Genomic DNA, 21,292 nt, shown 5'->3' on the forward strand with positions numbered 1-21,292 from the left:
TGTGGACCCATTGGCCTGGGTAGGACATGACTACACAGCTGATTTCTAGTGCTGCCTGACCCTCCATTAGAGCCCTCACACGGGGTCCAACACGCAGATAGACCTGCTCACACGGACCCTGGGCTGCAGGAATCAGTAGCCATAGCTAACAGGCTGGATAAATGTCAATTCCCCTATTCATGCAGACTGGAAGGATTAAAAACGGTTGAGGATGATGTACACTGTTAGAAAATAAAGCGTTCCAAAAGGGTCCTTCGGCTGTCCCCATGGGAGAACCCTTTTTGGTTCCAGGTAGAACCCTTTTGGGTTCCATGTAGAACCATCTGTAGAAAGGGTTCTACCTGTAAGCAAAAGGGTTAGACCTGTAAGCAAAAAAGGGTCCTTCAAAGGGTTCTCCTATGGCAGGGGTGGGCAAGCTTTTTGGCTCGAGGGCCACATCGGGATATTGAAATTCAACGGAGGGCCGCATTTTTGGGGGGACCAATTGTTTGTTAAAATCAATTTGCGGGGGCCTCCCGAGTGTTGCAGCAGTCTAAGGCACTGCATCGCTGTGCTTGAGGCGTCACTATAGACCCGGGATCCATCCCAGGCTGTGTCACAGCTGGCAGTGACTGGGAGACCCATGAGGCGGCGCACAATTGGCCCAGCATCGTCCTGGTTAGGAGAGGGTTTGGCAGGCCGAGATTTCCTTGTCCCACCGCACACTAGCGACTCCTGTGGCGGGCCAGGCGCACGCACGCTGACACGGTCGCCAGGTGTACGGTGTTTCTTCTGACACTTTGGTGCGGCTGGCTTCTGGGTTAAGCGAGCAGTGTGTCAAGAAGCAGTGTGGCTTGGTTGGGTCGTGTTTCGGAGGACACATGGCTCTCGACCTTTGCCTCTCCCGAGTCCGTACAGGAGTTGCAGCGATGGGACAAGACTGTAACTACCAATTGGATACCATGAAATATATATATATATTTTTTTGTAAATGTCTCGCGGGCCGGATTGAAGTGCCCATCGGGCCGGATACGGCCCGCAGGCCATACTTTGCCCCCTCTTGTCCTATGGGGACAGCCGAATAACCCTTTAAGGTTCTAGAATTCACCTTTTTTTCGAAGAGTGTAGAGAAGAGGCAAAGCTCCATCCCTAAAACCCTTGGGATTATTTAGGGTCCGATGGTATTATTGGTAATAAATTAGTTGATGACAAACAATACAGAGTAGTTGAAAATGTTAACTTGCAAGCCCAATACCTCAGGCCTATCGTTTTGTCAGACAGAGTGCTATAATTCTAGTGTGGAACTGTCTGTATTGATGGGAATGCCCTCTGTAACCTGTCTCTCTCTCTCTGGGTAGATAATAGTAACTAGGTGATTCCCCTACTAAGAGAGAGAGAGAACCTTCGGATTTTCACACATCTTATTGATCAGGAGGACAGTGAGAGACTGAGACACCACACAGCCATCCTTTCTCACTCTGAAAATCAATAGGCTTTCATGTGTTTGTTCATCCATGTGTTACCATGTCCTCAGTCACACATGCCCAGGGCACAATTTCGACATAAAACTGAGATTTAGGTTTTGGGTCGATTTTCGGTCTCGTGGGATTTGGTGGACCTATACAGTATTTTATTGTCGGTTAATGCTTAGTGCCATGAGGAGATCAGAAAAGGTCTGTGTCTCCCTCTGGTGGTCATATTGTGAAACATACATCTATTGTAGCCCTAATCTGAATAAAGTATGTTTATTTGCAGTCCCTTCGAAATTAGAAAAACAACACTCCATATTCCAGTGTATAAATGCAACAAAAAAAACAGTTATGAGGACCAGTACCTCAATGTGATACTTAGGCCTATACTCATGGGCAAGTGGCGGCACTGAGAACAGTGCCAAGGAAAAATGTACCAAACGTACTATGTCCAATCCATGGGATGTCCATTCTGAAGGATGACGCAGTCATCTTGTCATAGGTACGAGCGTAGGCTAAGCCTATTTAGCAAGTTGAAAAAAATACACATCAGATGACCAGAAAATAAATATCGACGCTCTCAATTCTTGGATCGAACCTCGACATCATTCTGCCTCTTGGTTTACCTCCCGTCCCGTTGATGGCATTTTACCTGCATGGTCCTTTTCAAGAACTTGAATATTTAACCACAACATGTAGGCCTAATGTTTAAAGATGTGCTGCTACGTTGTTTCAACTTTCAAGTTGATGGTTTATGTATCTCCCTGACTAAACCACTAGAGGTCAGTATGTGTTAGCTGTTAAAGTTCAGTTAGTTGTCTGATGTTCACAGGTGGATATGATGGCTTTTTACAAGCAGCAGTAATTAGAAAGCACGTACTGTGTAGGCATGTCAAACATATGATTAAACATAAATAAAAAACTATATTTTTACAGATATTATTTATAATACATTTTAATGTATTTCTAACCTTTATTTAACTAGGCAAGTAATTTAATTTAGAACAAATTATTATTTACAATGACGGTCTAACCTGGCCAAACCCGGACGACGCTGGGCCAATTGTGCGCCGCCCTATGGAAATCCGATCACGGCCAGATGTGATACACCCTGGATATAATCAAATCAATGGCTATTCTTCATGAACAAGGGCACAATCTGTGCCCAATATAGTCTGTGAATCCGTTTTAGGGCTGAAATTCTATATGATCTATTATTCAAATAATAATCAAAACTGTAGTTATCTACATATCTCAGCAAGAGGCTGTGTCTGTGGATAGTGACATCACAGGGTACTTCTTCCTCATTCAAGCCCAATTCAAAGTTCAACAGTGATATTGCAGTTATAACAGCTGAGGCATTCTGGAGTTGTCCTACATATATATACTGTATATATATATACTTTTTTTTTTTATCTCAATAAGGAATCTGTTAAACTTAAGTGGTTTATGTTTTTTGTAAAAGTTGATAAAGAGGATATTAACATTAAACTTTGAGGAAGTACATGTGTAACACAGAATGACTCCCTTGCTGTTTAAAGATGCCTTTTGGGTAAGTTCACTCAGTCTGCTACCATTGTCTCTTGATGTCCTGCGTTGGTGTGTGTGTAACTAGATATAACTAGATAGTCTACTGATAACTCATTTAAAATCTCTCTATCCAGAAATATTAGTATTTTGTTCATTCTCAACCATTTACAGACTTGAAAGTGTAGTGAGCCTTTTAAAGCAAACAGAATAAGGTTTCTAAAATGTGACAATTGTCTGTCAGAATATGATGTCCACAGTAATAACATGCCAATGAAATTTGGAACTGAACTGAGTGCTGTGGGAAAGCTGGAAAGGTCTGGGTTCAATTCTTACTGCTAACCCCTTAGATATGCACTGTAGGATATGCACTGTGCTTTCACCACAATTTCCACATTTTAATCTGTTATATTCTGTTCAACTTGTGAGGTATCAGAGTGTTTTTGCACAGGTGTTCCCTGAGGCGTTGGTTGCTATGGCTCCCTTCCTGCTCACGGTGGTTATGAATTTAGCCCTCTCATTGTCCAGATAGATTTGCATCCAAGGCAACAGTTGATAATCTTCCTGTCATCTTCAGACATGAAAGAGAACATACATGGGTTTCTATTATCCTGTCTGTAACTAAAGGTTGTTCAAAGTTAATATTCTATGGTCCTCTGGACAGTCCTCTGACTATATTGTCTGTTGTTTGTAAGTACTGTAACAAGTTTTTATGACGCAATGCACATTTCAGTGAAACGTAATATTAATTTTAAATGCTTTGGGGATTTCACCAGGTTCATATACCATGTTGTAAAGACACTAGACCCCCTTCTATGGGAACCAATCCCTAAACAAGTTCCAACTTCTGTGGAATCTAACTGTTCAGTATGTGCCACTAAATACAGAGAAAAACCACAGGGCAGTTTGAGTCAAACGTTTATTTTGTAACTATTGTTGTGTAACTGGATTACAACACATCTCTTTCTCTCTCTGTAGGGAGTTGATTTCACTAATCATCTGGGCTATGAGGTTCTGATTCAGAGACTATGTGATGGCAGGCGGATGTGCAAAGATGTGGAGGAACTGCTGAAGATGAGGTAGGGTTTCTCTGACGTCATTAAAACTTCATACAAAATGCACGCAGGGATGGTCAGCAGTGATTGCACACTGAATCGGAATGTTCATACAACTCAGATTGGTCTACACTCTACAAAACACAGCACTTTTAAGTCTGCCTGTTTGTCTGTCTACAGGGCCATGGCAGAAGAGAGGTATGGGAAGGATCTGGTGACAATAGCACGTAAAGCTGGGGGGCAGACAGAGATCAGGTAAATGGCTGGTTACGTACATATATAGAGATGATATGTTTGGACAATTTCCATAATACCTACTATGCATAAGTTAGCCAAGTGCTGTCATAACAGATACAAATAACATTGGGGGGGACGTTGGCCCAAATCAAATGTAATGTTCTTTTTTTTTCTTTAAATAATTTGCCATAACCTGGCGTGGCGCGCCTGCTAATATGCCACAACCACTTCACAGGCAATATAATAGGTAGTCAATAGAATAATAGTGGTATTTTTAAAATATAAATGATAGAGTCAGGGTTCAGTAGTGGCACACAATGCCATTAAGTCACACATACTAGCCCTCGTGGAATCATTGCCACCAGAGAGAGAGAGAGAAAATGTGTGTGTGTGTGTGCATCCTCAATCCAGTTTCCTGTTTGCACAGTTAGTCTTTACACCATTGCTAATAAGCCAGTCATGTGACATGGTAAAGTTGGACGCAGAGAAGAGACCAGACGAGGAATCAGTGGTTAAGGATAAACATAATAATTTACTGAGCCGCAGGATCACAGTACACTTGAAACAACAAACACTACGTCTTGAAAACTCACTCAGGAAACAAACGCACACAGTAAACAATTCAAGCTTCTGCAAAGGACAACAGAAAACACACCTCTTAACAGGGAAATCATTATCGCCTTGGGTCAGGTTCTCGTGTCTGGGCTTGTCGGACCGTGGTCTCAATACTCCATATCACAGATTCCACAATGCGGGAGCTGGGGATGATGGGCCCGGAGTCCCTCTCCTAGTTAGAGGTATCGTGTTGGTGGGACAGGGCGCCTGCTTTCTGATTCTTGGATCCCGGGCGACAGGCTAGTGTGAAATCGAACCTGTTAAAAAAAACAGAGCCCACCTAGCCTGGCGAGCGTTCAACCTCTTGAATGGAGACCAAGTTCTTAAGGGCCCACTTAACTGCCAAGAGCTCACAGTTGCCTACATCGTAGTTGCGTTCCGCTGGCGAGAACCACTTGGAGAGAAAGGTGAATGGGTGCAGTTTCTTGTCCTCCTCGTTCCCTTGTGAAAGGACCGCCCCTGCTCCGGTGTCCGAGGCGTCCACCTCTACCACAAAGGGCCGAGTAGGATCAGGATGAACGAGGATGGGTCCAGAGGTGAAACATCCCTTGAGCTCTATGAATGCCCTGTCAACCTCGGGAGTCTAGCAAAAACGGGTCTGGGAATTTAAAGAAATTATGTAACCTTTATTTAACTAGGCAAGTCAGTTAAGAACAAATTCTTATTTACAATGACGGCCTACCCCGGCCAAACCCGGACGACGCTGGGCAAATTGACATGCGGGTTTGGACCGAGAGAGGCGCTGCCACTGCACCAAAGTTGCATATAAAACATCTGTATAAATTGTTTAACCCGAGGAACCGCTGGACCTGCTTGAGTGAGGTGGGACGGGGCCAGTCGGCGACCGCCTCAACCTTTTGGGGTCCATTTGGATGCCTGTGGTAGAGATAATGTGACCCAGGAAGGAAACTTGTGATACGTGGAACTCACACTTCTCCATCTTGACATATAGTTGGCTCTGCAGGAGGCATCTCAGGACTTGGGGACGTGCAGTATGTGTTCTGGAAGGGTTTTGGACGAGATCAGGATGTCGTTGAGGTAAACAAAGAGAAACCGATTCGAGTGTCATTGATCAATGCTTGAAAGACTGCCAGTGAGTTCGATAATCCAAAGGGCATGATTAAATACTCATAGTGTCCACTAGGGGTGTTAAAGGCAGTTTTCCACTCATCTCCCTGATTCTCAACAGATTTTAAGGGTTGCGGAGGTCCAGTTGGGTGAAGAATTGGGCCAACTCCAAGACGGCGTACATCAGGGGTAGGGGGTAACGATTCTTGATCGTAATCCAGTTCAACCCTCTGTAATCGATGCGAGGACGCAGGTCTCCATCCTTCTAACCCACGAAGAAACCTGCACCAGCTAGGGATGTAGAGGGGCTAATGAAACCTGCCTCCAGCGACTCCCGGATGTAATTGTCCATGACTGCTGCTTCAGGGGTTGAGAGATAGTACAGACGGCCCTGGGTAGGTGTGGAGCCGGGTAGGAGTCCTATGGCACAGTCGTATGAACGATGTGGAAGAAGGGTGGCAGCTTACCTCTTACTGCAGGCCTCCGGAAGGTCGAAGTATTCAGGAGGGAGAGCGGAGAAGTCTTGGACTTCAATGGATGCAGGAGGACATGGCGAGGCTCTTGGTGGGGGTCTTAGACATTTAGTCTGGCAGTCCTTACCCCATTCTAGTAGGTGTCCCGTGGACCAGAAGAATAGTGGGTTATGTAGTGCTAGCCATGGGTACCCTAGGATAAGGGGGTTTCTAGGGAGCAGTGATCAAAACTAAGAGTCTGAGTGTTTCACCCCAGCCTGCAGTAGAATGGGCTTGGTCTGATATTCCACCTGACCGGAGCAAATGGGCCATCCATCGAGGGCTTGAATCTGCAGAGGGATGGGACACTTCACGCAGGTGATTGGTAATTATCTGGTGAAGTCCTGATCAATAAAATTATCTGTGGCCCCGGAGTCCACGAAGGCTTGAATCTGGTGCTGACGGTTGTCCCAGTGGAGGGTTGCGAGTAGTGACAGACGGTGACTGAGAGGTAGCTGCACAGCTCGTCAGGGTCTCCCGTTGTCCTGGCAAGCCCTGGCGTTTCCCGTCAGCTCTGGACATGTAGCACGGAGATGGCCGAGACCTCCGCAGTAGAGGCGTCGCGCAGTAGAGCCGTCGCGAATGCGCCTTTCACGCACCTGTGGACTCAGACGTGTGGGTCCCAGCTGCATGGGCTCCTCAATTCTGGATTTGGCGGGCTTAAGGTGCTCAGGAAACCGAGATACTGGGGTGGAGTCAAAAAGGCGCTGTTTCACGCATTCGAGGCGGTTGTCGATCCTGATTGCGAGATGATGTAGGCGATCATGGCCGATCAGTGTGGAACGAGGAGGAGTGTAGCTCAAACACCAGAGAACACTGAATGAGGAAGGAACCCCATGCATCCTCCCGGGTGGCCGTCATACCGCTCGGGGGCTGGGATCTTGGGTTCCCGGTGCAGGTTCCCTGGAGGAACTACGGCGACATCTGTAGCACTGGGCGATGAGACTTGGACATTGGCCCCTCTTGGGTTGAGGTTGGACTGTGGTTGGAGGGAGTTGGTAAGTGCCCGGAGGGTCTCTGATATTTGGGAGAGTTGTTCTTGCTGCGGCCCCAGCAGTGCTCCTCAACATTCTTGATCTAACTGATCTCTGCTGGGTCCATGTTTGGTGCAGAAGCTTGCTGTGACGTGGTAAGGTTGGACCCAGGTGCAGAGAAGAGACCAGACGAGGAATCAGTGGTTAAGGATAAACATACTTTACTTTACTGAGAAACGGTAGCCGCAGGATCACAGTACACATGAAAAAACAACAAACACTAAGTCCCAAAAACTCACTCAGGAAACGAAGGCACACGGTAAACAATTCAAGGACAACAGAAAACACACCTCTTTTAACAGGGAAATCATAATGAAAAAATTGGACACACCAGAGTGTCGTTAATGTCTCTAGGACGGTCTCTGCTGCCCTCTGGTGACAGGTGGAACCATGACAAGTCATTGCTATCTAGATACAGTTGAATGCAGTGATTTGGCAATCTGTTTATGCATACTGGGTTTAACTAGTATTTAGTATGCTACACTACCTGTTATTGATAAATGCATCATTCCTATTTTTTCAGCACTCTGAAAGCCTCCTTTGATCAACTTAAAACACGTAAGTTTATCCTGTCTACTGCATCTCTCACAACAAAGCCCAATGACAGTTTACTGAAATAACAGTTTTCTTTGACAGAAATTGAAAACATCGGGAATCTGCATATCCAGCTATCCGGAATGTTACGGGAAGAGATCAAGAAGATGGAAATATTCAGAGAGCGGCAGAAAGAACAGAGGAAAAAGGTTTGAAATGTGTTATTGAGTGCTTATTTCATTTTGAAAATACATTTTGAAAAGCTGTATTTATGAGGTGCCAGTAAATTTCAACCATGTTGTTTATCCTCGTTCAGTTTGAGGGGATTATGGAGAAAGTTCAGAAGATGAAGGTGTCCTTATACAAGAAGACCATGGAGGTAGGCATACTATTTACTCAGGGAATTACATGCTTACTTAGTAAGTCAGCTTAAGTACAGAGGTACATACACAGAGGGTAATACAACAGTCTGAAAGTGGGACTTTATACACACGTGTAACGGCAGCCTTCCTCCTCTTCAAGAGAAGAGAAGGTGTAGCAGGGATCGGACCAACACGCAGCGTAGCCAGTGCTCAACATGTTTAATTACAAATAACGTGAACACTTACAACAATACAAAATAACAAAATGTGGCAAACCGATACAGCCCTATCTGGTGCAGAGAAAACACAAAGACAGGAAACAACCACCCACAATCCCCAACACAAAACAAGCCACCTAAATATGATTCCCAATCAGAGACAACACAAAACACCTGCCTCTGATTGGGAACCATATTAGGCCAAACATAGAAACAGACAAACTAGACACACAACATAGAATGCCCACCCAGCTCACGTCCTGACCAACACTAAAACAAGCAAAACACACAAGAACTATGGTCAGAACATGACAGTACCCCCCTCCTGAGGTGCGGACTCCGAACGCACCCCCTAAAACTCTAGGGGAGGGTCTGGGTGGGCATCTGTCCGCGGTGGCGGCTCCGGCGCTGGACGAGGACACCACTCCACCATTGTCTTTGTCCCCCTCCTTAGCGTCCTTTGAGTGGCGACCCTCGCCGCCGACCTTGGCCTAGGAACCCTCACAAAGGGCCCCATCAGACTGAGGAGATAGCTCCGGACCGAGAGGTAGCTTAGGACAGAGAGGTAGCTCAGGACAGAGAGGTAGCTCAGGACAGAGAGGTAGCTCCGGACAAATGGCAGCTCCGGACTGAATGGCAGCTCCGGACTGGAGGGCAGCTCATGACTGGAGGGCAGCTCATGACTGGAGGGCAGCTCATGACTGGAGGGCAGCTCATGACTGGAGGGCAGCTCATGACTGGAAGGCAGCTCATGACTGGAAGGCAGCTCATGACTGGCGGGCGGCTCTGGCAGCTCCTGACTGACTGGCGGCTCTGGCAGCTCCTGACTGGCTGGCGGCTCTGGCAGCTCCTGACTGGCTGGCGGCTCTGGCAGCTCCTGACTGGCTGGCGGCTCTGGCAGCTCCTGACTGGCGGGCGGCTCTGGCTGCTCCTGACTGGCGGGCGGCTCTGGCGGCTCCTGACTGGCGGGCGGCTCTGGCGGCTCCTGACTGGCGGGCGGCTCTGACGGCTCGGGACAGACGGGCGGCTCTGACGGCTCGGGACAGACGGACGGCTCTAACGGCTCGGGACAGACGGACGGCTCAGATGGCGCTGGGCAGGCAGGCAGCTCAGATGGTGCTGGGCAGGCAGGCAGCTCAGATGGCGCTGGGCAGGCAGGCAGCTCAGATGGCGCTGGGCAGGCAGGCAGCTCAGATGGCGCTGAGCAGGTAGGCAGCTCAGATGGCGCTGGGCAGGCGGGCAGCTCAGATGGTGCTGGGCAGACGGGCAGCTCAGACGGCGCTGGGCAGACGGGCAGCTCAGACGGCGCTGGGCAGACGGACAGCGCAGGCGGCGCTGGGCAGACGGGCAGTGCAGGCGGCGCTGGGAAGACGGCCGACTCTGACCTGCTGAGGCGCACAGTAGGCCTGGTGCGTGGTGCCGGAACTGGTGGTACCGGTTTGTAGACACGCACCTCAAGGCTAGTGCGGGGAGCAGGAACAGGGCACACTGGACTCTCGAGGCGCACTATAAGCCTGGTGCGTGGTACCGGCACTGGTGGTACCGGGCTGAGGGCACGCACCTCAGGGCGAGTGCAGGGAGAAGGAACAGTGCGTACAGGGCTCTGGAGACGCACAGGAGGCTTGGTGCGTGGTGCCGGAACTGGTGGTACCGGGCTGGAGACACGCACCACAGGGCGAGTGCGTGGAGGAGGAACAGGGCTCTGGAGACGCACTGGAAGCCTGGTGCGTGGTGTTGGCACTGGTGGTACTGGGCTGATGACAGGAGAGCTAGTACGTGGGGCTGCCACGGGAGAGCTGGTGCGCTGAGCTGGCACAGGACGTGCAGGGCTAGGGAGGCGCACAGGAGGCCTGGTGCGTAAGGCTGGCACAGTCTTCACCAGACGGCTAGCCCGCACCTCAGGACGAGTATGGAGAGCTGATTCAGGTGATATCAAATCCCCGACACGCTCCGTCGGGCAGATGTCGTGCCTCATGCACCAAACCAGCAAATCCCTCATTTCTCTCTCCTCCAATTTCCCCTTTAGATCCTTCACAGTCTCTACTTCGCTCACCTCCAATACCGCCCTCACCGGCTCTGGTTCCATCCTTGGCTCCTTACGGTAAGCAGGGGGAGTTGGCTCAAGTCTCCTACTTGACCCAGCTACACTCCCCTTAGCCGCCCCCCCCCCCAATACATTTTTGGGGTTTCTTCTCGGGCTTCCTACCGCGTCGTGCTAACCTCGTTCGCCGGTATCGCTCTGCACATTGCTCCATGGAATCCCAGGCGAGCTCCGGCACTCTCCCTGGGTCGATCGACCACCTGTCTATTTCCTCCCAAGTGGTATAACCCAGATCCTGCTCACGCTGCCGAGCTAGCTCCTCAAAACGACGCCTCTCCGCTTTCGCTGCCTCCAGCTCCGCTTTGGGGCGGCGATATTCCTCTGGCTCTGCCCAGGGTCCTTTACCGTCCAACTCGTCCTCCCATGTCCATTCCTGAACTCGCTGCTGCTGCTGCTGCCCGTAGCCACGCTGCTTGGTCAGAGTTTGGTGGGTGGTTCTGTAACGGCAGCCTTCCTCCTCTTCAAGAGAAGAGAAGGTGTAGCAGGGATCGGACCAACACGCAGCGTAGCCAGTGCTCAACATGTTTAATTACGAATAACGTGAACACTTACAACAATACAAAATAACAAAATGTGGCAAACCGATACAGCCCTATCTGGTGCAGAGAAAACACAAAGACAGGAAACAACCACCCACAATCCCCAACACAAAACAAGCCACCTAAATATGATTCCCAATCAGAGACAACACAAAACACCTGCCTCTGATTGGGAACCATATTAGGCCAAACATAGAAACAGACAAACTAGACACACAACATAGAATGCCCACCCAGCTCACGTCCTGACCAACACTAAAACAAGCAAAACACACAAGAACTATGGTCAGAACGTGACAACACGCTTAGAAAAAAAGGTATCTAGAATTTAAGGGTGCTTCGGATGTCCCCATAGGAGACAGGTGGCAGGTCTAGCATAGTCTAGCATTTAAGAGCATTGGGCCAGTAACTGAAAGGTCAGTGGTTTGAATCTCAGAGCAGACTAGGTGAAAAATCTGCCTACGTGCCCTTGAGCAAAGCACTTAACCATAATTGCTCCAGTAATTCTGAATAAGAGCGTCTGCTAAATGACTTAAATGTAAAATGAGAATCCTTTGAAGAACCCTATTGGTTCCTGGAAGATCCCTTTTGGTTTCCATGTAGAACCCTTTCCACAGAGTGTTCTACATTGAACCCAAAAGGATTCCACCTGAAAACCAAAAGGGTTCTAGCTGGAACCAAAAAGGGTTCTTCTATGGGGACAGCCAAAGAACCCTTTTGGAACCCGTTTTTCTAGAGTGCAGTGTAAGACTTCATACCCAGAAAAGAGGAAGGCTGACATTACACCCAGTAGACCTAGCTACCTCTCAGAGATGGGTGAGCTATCCAAGAGAGAACATACATCACAGTGCAATTCTGCAAGAGGAAGAGGGTAGGAAACAAAGTATAGACACACACACCCACACACCAACCACAGACTTTGGCCATATTATAGTGGGGAACTGGTAGGATCTGCATCAATACGGATCTCACCTCTCATAGTCCCATGATTTATGCTCAATTATAAACCGGGTGATTTGAGCCCTGATGGCTGGTATATCAAACCGTATACTACGGGTATGACAAAAACATGTATTTTTTGTGGTCTAATTACGTTGGTAACCAGTTTATAAAATATTAATAAGGCACCTCGGGGGTTTGTGGTATATGGTCAATATATCACAGTTAAGGGGCTGTATTCCAGGCACTCCGCGTTGTGTAGAGGGTAAGAACTGTCCTTAGCTGTGGTATATTGTCCACATATCACATCTCCTCACATCAAATATACATAAACTTGAGCCTATTTTTGTAAGTATCATACTTACACCCTGTATAACACCCTGTATACAGTGCCTTCGGAAAGTATTCAGACCCCTTGACTTCTAAAATTGATTAAATTGTTTTCTTTCCCTCATCAATCTACACACAATACCCCATAATGACAAAGAAAAAAACGTTTTTTACACATTTTTGCAAATGTATTAAAAATAAAAAACTGAAATATTACATTCACATAAGTATTTAGTCCATTTACTCATTATTTTGTTGAAGAACCTTTGGCAGCGATTACAGCCTTGAGTATTCTTGGGTATGACGCTTGGCACACCTGTATTTGGGGAGTTTTTCCCATTCTTCTCAGCAGATCCTCTCAAGCTCTGTCAGGTTGGATGGGGAGTTTGAGTTTATTTCTTTTTACAGGGACAGTGCACATTAATCAATGTTTCAATAAAAGTGCCTGGTTTTAGCCAGCCGGCTAATTGCTCTGTCAGGTTGGATGGGGAGCGTCCCTGCACAGCTATTTTCTGGTGTCTCCAGAGATGTTCGATCGGGTACATGTCCGGGCTCTGGCTGGGCCACTCAAGGACATTCAGAGCCTTGTCCCAAAGCCACTCCTGCGTTGTCTTGGCTGTGTGCTTAGGGTCGTTGTCTTGTTGCAAGGTGAACCTTCACCCCAGTCTGAGGTCCTGAGCACTCTGGAGCAGGTTTTCATCAAGGCCTTTCTCCCCCGATTGGCTGAGCGGCCAGCTCTATGAAGAGTCTTAGTGTCCAAACTTCTTCCATTTCAGAATGATGGAGGCCACTATGTTCTTGGGGACCTTTAATGTTGCGGAAATATTTTTGTACCCTTCCCCAGATCTGTGCCTCGACACAATCCTGTCTCAGAACTCTACAGACAATTCCTTCAACCTCATGGCTTGGTTTTTGCTCTGACATACACTGTCAACTGTAGGACCTTATTTGACAGGTGTGTGCCTTTACAACTCATATCCAATCAATTGAATGTACTACAGGTGGACTCCAATCAAGTGGTAGAAACATCTCAAAGATGATCAGTGGAAACAGGATGCACCTGAGCTCAATTTCAAGTCTCATAGCAAAGCGTCTGAATACTGTTTTTTATTTTAATACATTTACAAAAAAATCTACAAACATGATTTCACTTTGTAATTATGGGGTATTGTGTGTAGATTGCTGAGGATTACATTTTTTATTTAATACATTTTAGAATAATGATGTAACGCAACAAAATGTTGAAAAAGTCAAGGGGTCTGAATACTTTCCGAAGGCACTGTATAACCCTATTCTCTATGCGAGCATTTACATACCGAATAGATAAGCTACATCATTAGGCTACTCTGTGGTGAGACAAGTGACAAGAGCCAATGGCAGAGTGGCATAAATGGAGCTAAAGCAGTGAAGACTGATTATCCTGTACAAGAAACAACCAATCTGAAGCCAGAAATACATATTGACCTAAATGTATGCTTAAACTGCTAAGTGAGGACTGCACCATTCGCCATTTTGACATTGCATACAGTTGCATACAGTTGCATACAGTTTTACAGATATCCAACATTGCTACAGGTTTTATTGATTGTTACATAAAACATGACACCACAGACCACTGTGGCTGCTTCAATGATGATTCCCTGAATGTCTCTTCTGTCCATCTCCAGTCTAAGAAGTCCTATGAGCAGAAATGTAAAGAAGCAGACGAGGCAGAGCAGCTTGCTGACAGGAGCACCACAGCCACAACACCAAAACAGTCTGAGAAGGTAACACCACCTCCCCAAACCCTGGAACTATACAAACACACAGCCTCCAAGCAGTCTGAGAAGGTAACACCACCTCCCCAAACCCTGGAACTATACAAACACACAGCCCCCAAGCAGTCTGAGAAAGTATTGTAATCCCCCATACCTGGAATTACACACACACAGCCACAACACCAAACCAGTCTGAGAAGGTAACACCAGTGCCAACCCTGCAATTATACACATGTAATACACCTAGTTATTCAGTGCATTCAGAAAGTATTCAGACCACTTCACTTTTTCCACATTTAGTTACGTTACAGCCTTATTCTAAAATTGATTAAATTATATTTTTTACTCATCAGTCTCTACACAATAACCCATAATGACAAAGCGAAAACAGGTTTTCATAAAATGTTTGCAAATGTATTAAAAATAAAAATAGAAATACCTTATTTACATAAGTATTCAGACCCTTTGCTATGAGACTCGAAATTGAGCTCAAGTGCATCATGTTTCCATTGATCATCCATTGAGATGTTCCTACAACTAGATTGGAGAGCAAAAACCAAGCCATGAGGTCGAAGGAATTCTGAGCTCTGAGACAGGATTGTGTCGAGGCACAGATCTGGGGAAGGGTACAAAAACATTTCTGCAGCATTGACAGTCCCCAAGAACACAGTGGCCTCCATCATTCTTAAATGGAAGAAGTTTGGAACCACCAAGACTCTTCCTAGAGTTGGCCGCCCAGTCAAACTGAGCAATCGGGGGAGAAAGGCCTTGGTCAGGGAGGTGACCAAGAACCCGATGGTCACGCTGACAGAGCTCCAGAGTTTCTCTGTGGAGATGGGAGAACCTTCCAGAAGGACAACCAGCTCTGTAGCACTCCACCAAGCAGGCCTTTATGGTAGAGTGGCCAGACAGAAGCCACTCCTCAGTAAAAGGCACATGACAGCCCACTTGGAGTTTGCCAAAAGCCACCTAAAGGACTCTCAGACCATGAAAAACAAGATTCAACAAGATTCTCTGGTCTGATGAAAACAAGATTGAACTCTTTGGCCTGAATGCCAAGCGTCACATCTGGAGGAATCCTGGCACCATCCCTACAATGAAGCAGGGTGGTGGCAGCATCATGCTGTGGGGATGTTTTTCAGCAGCAGGGACTGGGAGACTAGTCAGGATCGAGGGAAAGATGAACGGAGCAAAGTACAGAGAGATACTTGATGATAACCTGCTCCAGAGTGCTCAGGACCTCAGACTGGGGCAAAGGTTCACCTTCGAACAGGACAACCCTAAGCCCACAGCCAAGATAATGCAGGAGTGGCTTTGGGACAAGTCTCTGAATGTTCTTGAGTGGCCCAGCCAGAGCCCGGAATTGAACCCAATCGAACATCTCTGGAGAGACCTGGAAATAGCTGTACAGCGACGCTCCCCATCCAACCTGACAGAGCTTGAAAGGATCTGCAGAGAAGAATGGGAGAAACTCTCCAAATACAGGTGTGCCAAGCTTGTAGCATTATACCCAAGAAGAGTCTGAGTCTGTGATCACTACCAAAGGTGCTGCAACAAAGTCCTGAGTAAAGGGTCTGAATAGTAATGTAAATGTAATATTTCCATTTTTTTTTTTTTTTTATACATTTTCAAAAAAGTGTAAAAACCTGTTTTGCTTTGTCATTATGGGGTATTGGGTGTAGATTGATGACACAAAAAAAACGATTTAATACATTTTAGAATAAGGCTGTAACGTAACAAAAAGTCTGAATACTTTCGCGAAAGCGCTGTAGTTATTGTTGTGCTACTGCAACTCAATTTCTCAGTATCAGAGAAGGCTATGAAACAGTTCCCTTTGTTACTGTTTTCCTACTACAAGTAAAACAGCGGTATGGTGGAGGAAAACGCAAATAAACACAGTCTACCCACTTTTGTCTTTTTCCCAACAGTTCATCCACCTTTTGCAGAAAAATGCACTGAAAGAATAGGAAGTGTTACAGTTTTCACCACGACCAGCAAGCAGTTTACCACCTCTTTTTTTCTTTTTTTTCTGTAAACTAGACTGGTTCTGTGAGTCTATGAGTTGGTTATAATGCAAGGCATTTACAATTGAATGTCCAATGAAATGATGGCAATTCCTGGAATTGAGTTATTCATTTATTAGAAATGTTTGTTCTGTGTGCGTTCTGAAAATGGAGGTCTGTAGAGGAACAGAGAGTCTGGAGAGTAAAGAGAACACATCCTGATATTTTCTTCTAAAGGAGAACTGTCTCTTCTATTTTTTTGTTTAGCAGTCACGTTTTGATTCAGAGCATGACCAGTTCCTCTACTGCTGTCTTTTTCAGGTACAACACAAGGCCAAGCAATGCAGACAAGCCGTCACTGAAGCAGGTCTGAATCATACCATACAATATACTGTACTTTTCTTTGTTGGTGATAATATCAATGGATGAATGAATCAATGAATCTGTAAATCCATTACGAATTTATTATCATTGATCTGATTATTTAAAAAACATGTATTTATTATTGTAATCCAAGTAAAGAAGACTGCTTTAGTAAAGTATTCCCTAACCTCTATTGTGCTCCACCTGTACAGAGAAACAATACATGTTGAACGTAGAGCAGCTGGAGAGAGTTCGTCAGGACTGGGAGGGAACACACAAGAGCACGTGTGAGGTTAGAGCTCTCTGTTACACAGCAACAACTTTTCACATTGCACCCACCCACAACTGTTACTAGCCCAACTACGACCTCACACAACAGCACACCACACCACGCCCCCTTTCCGCAGTATGTCTGAGTAGGCCTATATTTCTCAGTATAACACCCCCCTGTGGCTTATGTACATACATCCAGAATAGACTACACTGTTAGAACAAAATGGTGCTATCTAGAACCTAAAAGGGTTCTTTGGCTTTCCCTGTAGGAGAACCCTTTGAAGATGCCTTTTTGGTTCTAGGTAGAACCCTTTTTGGTTCCATGTAGAACCCTTTACACAGAAAGTTCTACACGGAACCAAAAAAGGTTATCCTATGAGGTCAGCCGAAGAACCCTTTTAGGTTCTAGATAGCACCTTTTTGTTCTAACAGTGTAGTCTATGCCTCTCAAAGCACAATATTGAACGTTACCGATTGAGCAGGTAGGCCTGATGATTCAGCTATTACAGTAGCTTGTAAAGATATTTAGAGCCTGGTTACGCCTGGTTAGCCTCCTTAATGTATGCAATCGCTTTTGAGACAGATTGATTACTTAACAAAAATATAAACGTAACATGCAACAATTTCATTTATTTTACGGAGTTACAGTTCATATTAGGAAATCAGTCAATTTAAATAAATTTATTAGGCACTAATCTATGGATTTCACATGACTGCGAATACAGATATGCATCTGTTGGTCACAGATATCTTTAAAAAAATGGGCCTCAGGATCTCGTCACGGTATTTTTGTGCATTCAAATTGCAATTGCATTCGTTGTCTGTAGCTTATTCCTGCCCATACCATAACCCCACCGCCAACATGAGGCACTCTGTTCACAACGTTGACATCAGCAAACCGCTCGCCCTCATGACAGCATACACGTTGTCTGCGGTTGTGAGGCCGGTTGGACGTACTGCCTAGTTCTCTAAAACGACGTTGGAGGTGGCTTACGATAGATAAATGTACATTCACTTTTCTGGTAACAGTTCTGGTGGACATTCCTGCAGGCAGCATGCCAATTGCACGCTCCCTCAAAACTTGAGACATCTGTGGCATTGTGTTGTGTGACAAAACTACATGTTTTAGAGTGGCCTTTTATTGTCCCCAGCACAAAGTGCACCTATGTAATGAGCATGCTGTTTAATCAGCTTCTTGATATGCCACACCTGTCAGGTTGATGGATTATCTTGGCAAAGGAGAAATGCTCACTAACAGGGATGTTAACATATTTGTGCTCAGAATTTGAGAGGAATATGTTTTTTTGTGTGTATGGAACATTTCTGGGATCTCATGAAACATGGGACCAACACTTTACGTTACATTTATATTTTTGTTCAGTGTGTATATATAGGGATAGATGATTAAGGGTTTGTACTGTATGTGTGTCTCTGCTGTTACAGGTGTTTCAGCAGCAGGAGGTGGACCGCATCACTATCCTGAGGTGTGCCCTCTGGGACCACTGTAATCACTTCTCTGTGCAATGTGTCAAAGACGACGAGGTGAGCTCAACAATGACCACACTTCAGATGATAAGCAAATGGATTATGGATGGGTCCATGAACTACTGTCTACATTAAACTCTATTAGTACCAGTACTATACTGCCTAACATGCAATGTATCTGATGATCAACCGAAATGGATCCTATTTGTCAACCAGAACAATTTTAAATCAATGAAGCTTCTTTGAAGACTGAGCATGAATATGATAAATGTTTTTTTGCAGTTTTACGAGGAGGTGAGGAATATTCTGGAGACATGTGACATCACAGCAGATAACAACTGTTTCATAGAGATGAAGACAACAGGTTCAAGTCCACCAGGTAAGAGCTCACTGAATACAGGACAGAGCGTGAAGGGCCAGGGTTGCTGTCAACATTGGCACCAATGGCGAACACTTCTTAAAGTAATTGTAACGGGTTTGTACTGTGTGTGTCTCTGCTTTTCAAGTGTAACAGTTCCTCTGAATAACATTTGCCATTTGAAATATTATACGCAATACACCTCTATTGCCTATGCTTAATTTCTGTGGACTTCCATCCTCTTCTCTCTAGACCCCGTTGTGTTTGAGAACTACTATGAGAGGGAGCCATCGCCAACGGGCGACAACAACGGCAGCACTCGCTTTGGAGGGGGAGGGGTCAGGAAAAGGTCAGTTAGCAGAACTTGGGACTCGTAGGGGCAGTTTCCTGAAGACAATCGAGGAGTAGGCTAAATTGTGTCCAGGAAACCACCCCATAGTGTTTCTGCGAAACAAGCTCTATCACTTTGTAACACTGGAATAACAGTTGAATGCATAGGAATTCTAATATGGACATTGTATCACTACATTCTCATAGCTATACATCATCAACACATTCATATATATTTGAGAATGTGACATGAAAAATATTTGTGCAGATTCTCCAATATTCTGCCACGAAACTCTGGTTCAAAGATGAGTATCAGTGAGGGTTCAACTTCCGAGCCAGCGGCGCCACCTGTTGGTCAAACAGTGCCTGAGAGTTCAGATGGAGTGTATGCATCCATACCTGGCTTCCAGTCTGCAGCTGCAGCGGCCCTGCCTGCAGTGACAACCAATGAGGATGATGATGATGATACCTTCATGGTGTTCTATGACTACTCTGCACAGGTGAAACCTGCACACACAGTTACAGGTGTCAAGTTACAGGTGAAACCTGCACACACAGTTACAGGTGTCAAGTTACAGGTGAAACCTGCACACACAGTTACAGGTGTCAAGTTACAGGTGAAATCTGCATACACGGTTATATGTGTCATGTAACCGTGTATGCATGTAACTAGTTGAGATATTGATGGATCATGTTTACATAAACTTTTCCACTGCTCTGTATTATACTGTATGTATGTACTGTATATGAGCCATACAGTAAGTCAAAGCCTCATACTTCTGTCACTAACAATGTGTTCCCTGTGCTCCCAGGACCCAGATGAGCTGTCAGTGTCTAAAGGGGATGTGGTGTTGGTGATAGAACAGAGTGAAGACGGCTGGTGGACAGTGGAGAGAAACGGACAGGTTGGGCTGGTACCTGGCTCCTACCTGGCCAAAGTCTAGACAGAGTCACACACACACGCACGCGAACACACTCATGTACACGGATTCACACACACATACTCATGCACAATCACCCATACATACTGTAGTCTTCAAAACCTTACTATGCGGACCCCCTTTCTGCTTCTTACTCAGATGTTCTGATCCTTCGTTCAAGACTTCGGAGTAATAGATTCTCCAGCAGTAGAGATGACTCACTGAACTGACTTGGAACATAACTGTGTGTTCCCTATTATCTATTAGGCTATGCTGCACCAGAGAATGTCAGGCTTTTCACCCAACAGGCCTACTGCATACATACAGTGCTGTGAAAAAGTATTCGTCCCCTTTCAAATTTTCTCTACTTTTGCAAAAATTTTATACTGAATTTGATCAGATCTTCAACCAAAACCAAATATTAGATGAAGGGATCCTGAGTGAACAAATACCACAATTGTATACTTATTTCATTTATTTCATAAACAAAGTTATGCAACACCCAATGCCCCTGTGTGAAAAAGTAATTGCCCCCTTACACTCAATAACTAGTTGTGCCACATTTAGCTGCAATGACTCCAACCAAAAGCTTCCTGTAGTTATTGATCAGTCTCTCACGTCGCTGTGGAGGAATTTTGCCCCACTCTTCCATGCAGAACTGCTTTAACTCACAGACGTGTGGGTTTTCAAGCATGAACTTCTCGTTTCAAGACCTGCCACATCATCTCAATTGGGATTAGATCTGGACTTTGACGAGGCCATTCCAAAACACATTTGTTGCTTTTTAGCTCTTTTCTCGTGGACTTGTGTGTTTTGGATCATTGTCTTGCTGCATAACCCAGATGCAGCTCACAGACAGATGGCCTGACATTCTCCTGTAGAATTCTGATACAGACCAGAATTCATGGTTCCTTCTATTAAGTCAACTCGTCCAGGTCCTGAGGCAGCAAAGCATCCCCAAACCATCACACTACCACCATATTTGACCGTGGGTATAAGGCTCTTACTGTAGAATGCAGTGTTTGGATTTCACTAGACATAATGGAACCCATGTCATCCAAAAAGTTATACTTTTGACTCATCTGTCCATAGAACATTCAAGAGTCTTGATGATCATGCATGTGCTTTTTTTCAAACTTGAATCAACTTTTTGGATGATATGGACCCCATTTTTTTTGTTTTGGAATGGCCTAGTCAAAGTCCAGACCTAATCCCAATTTTGATTTTGTGATAGGACTTGAAACAAGCAGTTCATGCTTGAAAACCCACAAATGTCACTGAGTT

General features: G+C 45.7%; 1 protein-coding gene across 1 annotated transcript; it reads left to right on the forward strand.

Annotated features, from left to right (window-relative positions):
- The first annotated feature begins 2,896 nt into the window (after positions 1–2,896).
- LOC120040387 (proline-serine-threonine phosphatase-interacting protein 1-like) lies at positions 2,897–20,455 on the forward strand. The gene is made up of 14 exons (XM_038985556.1): positions 2,897–3,000; positions 3,954–4,054; positions 4,211–4,285; positions 8,020–8,054; positions 8,133–8,239; positions 8,347–8,409; positions 14,187–14,285; positions 16,601–16,646; positions 16,855–16,934; positions 18,359–18,457; positions 18,683–18,779; positions 19,011–19,107; positions 19,357–19,588; positions 19,901–20,455. Exons 1-14 carry the CDS (start codon positions 2,968–2,970, stop codon positions 20,030–20,032), a joined length of 1,296 nt encoding a protein of 431 aa, XP_038841484.1. The 5' UTR covers positions 2,897–2,967; the 3' UTR covers positions 20,033–20,455.
- Positions 20,456–21,292: the final 837 nt, after the last annotated feature.

Source organism: Salvelinus namaycush, unplaced genomic scaffold, assembly GCF_016432855.1.
Source record: "Salvelinus namaycush isolate Seneca unplaced genomic scaffold, SaNama_1.0 Scaffold348, whole genome shotgun sequence".
NCBI classification, from domain to species: Eukaryota; Metazoa; Chordata; class Actinopteri; order Salmoniformes; family Salmonidae; genus Salvelinus; species Salvelinus namaycush.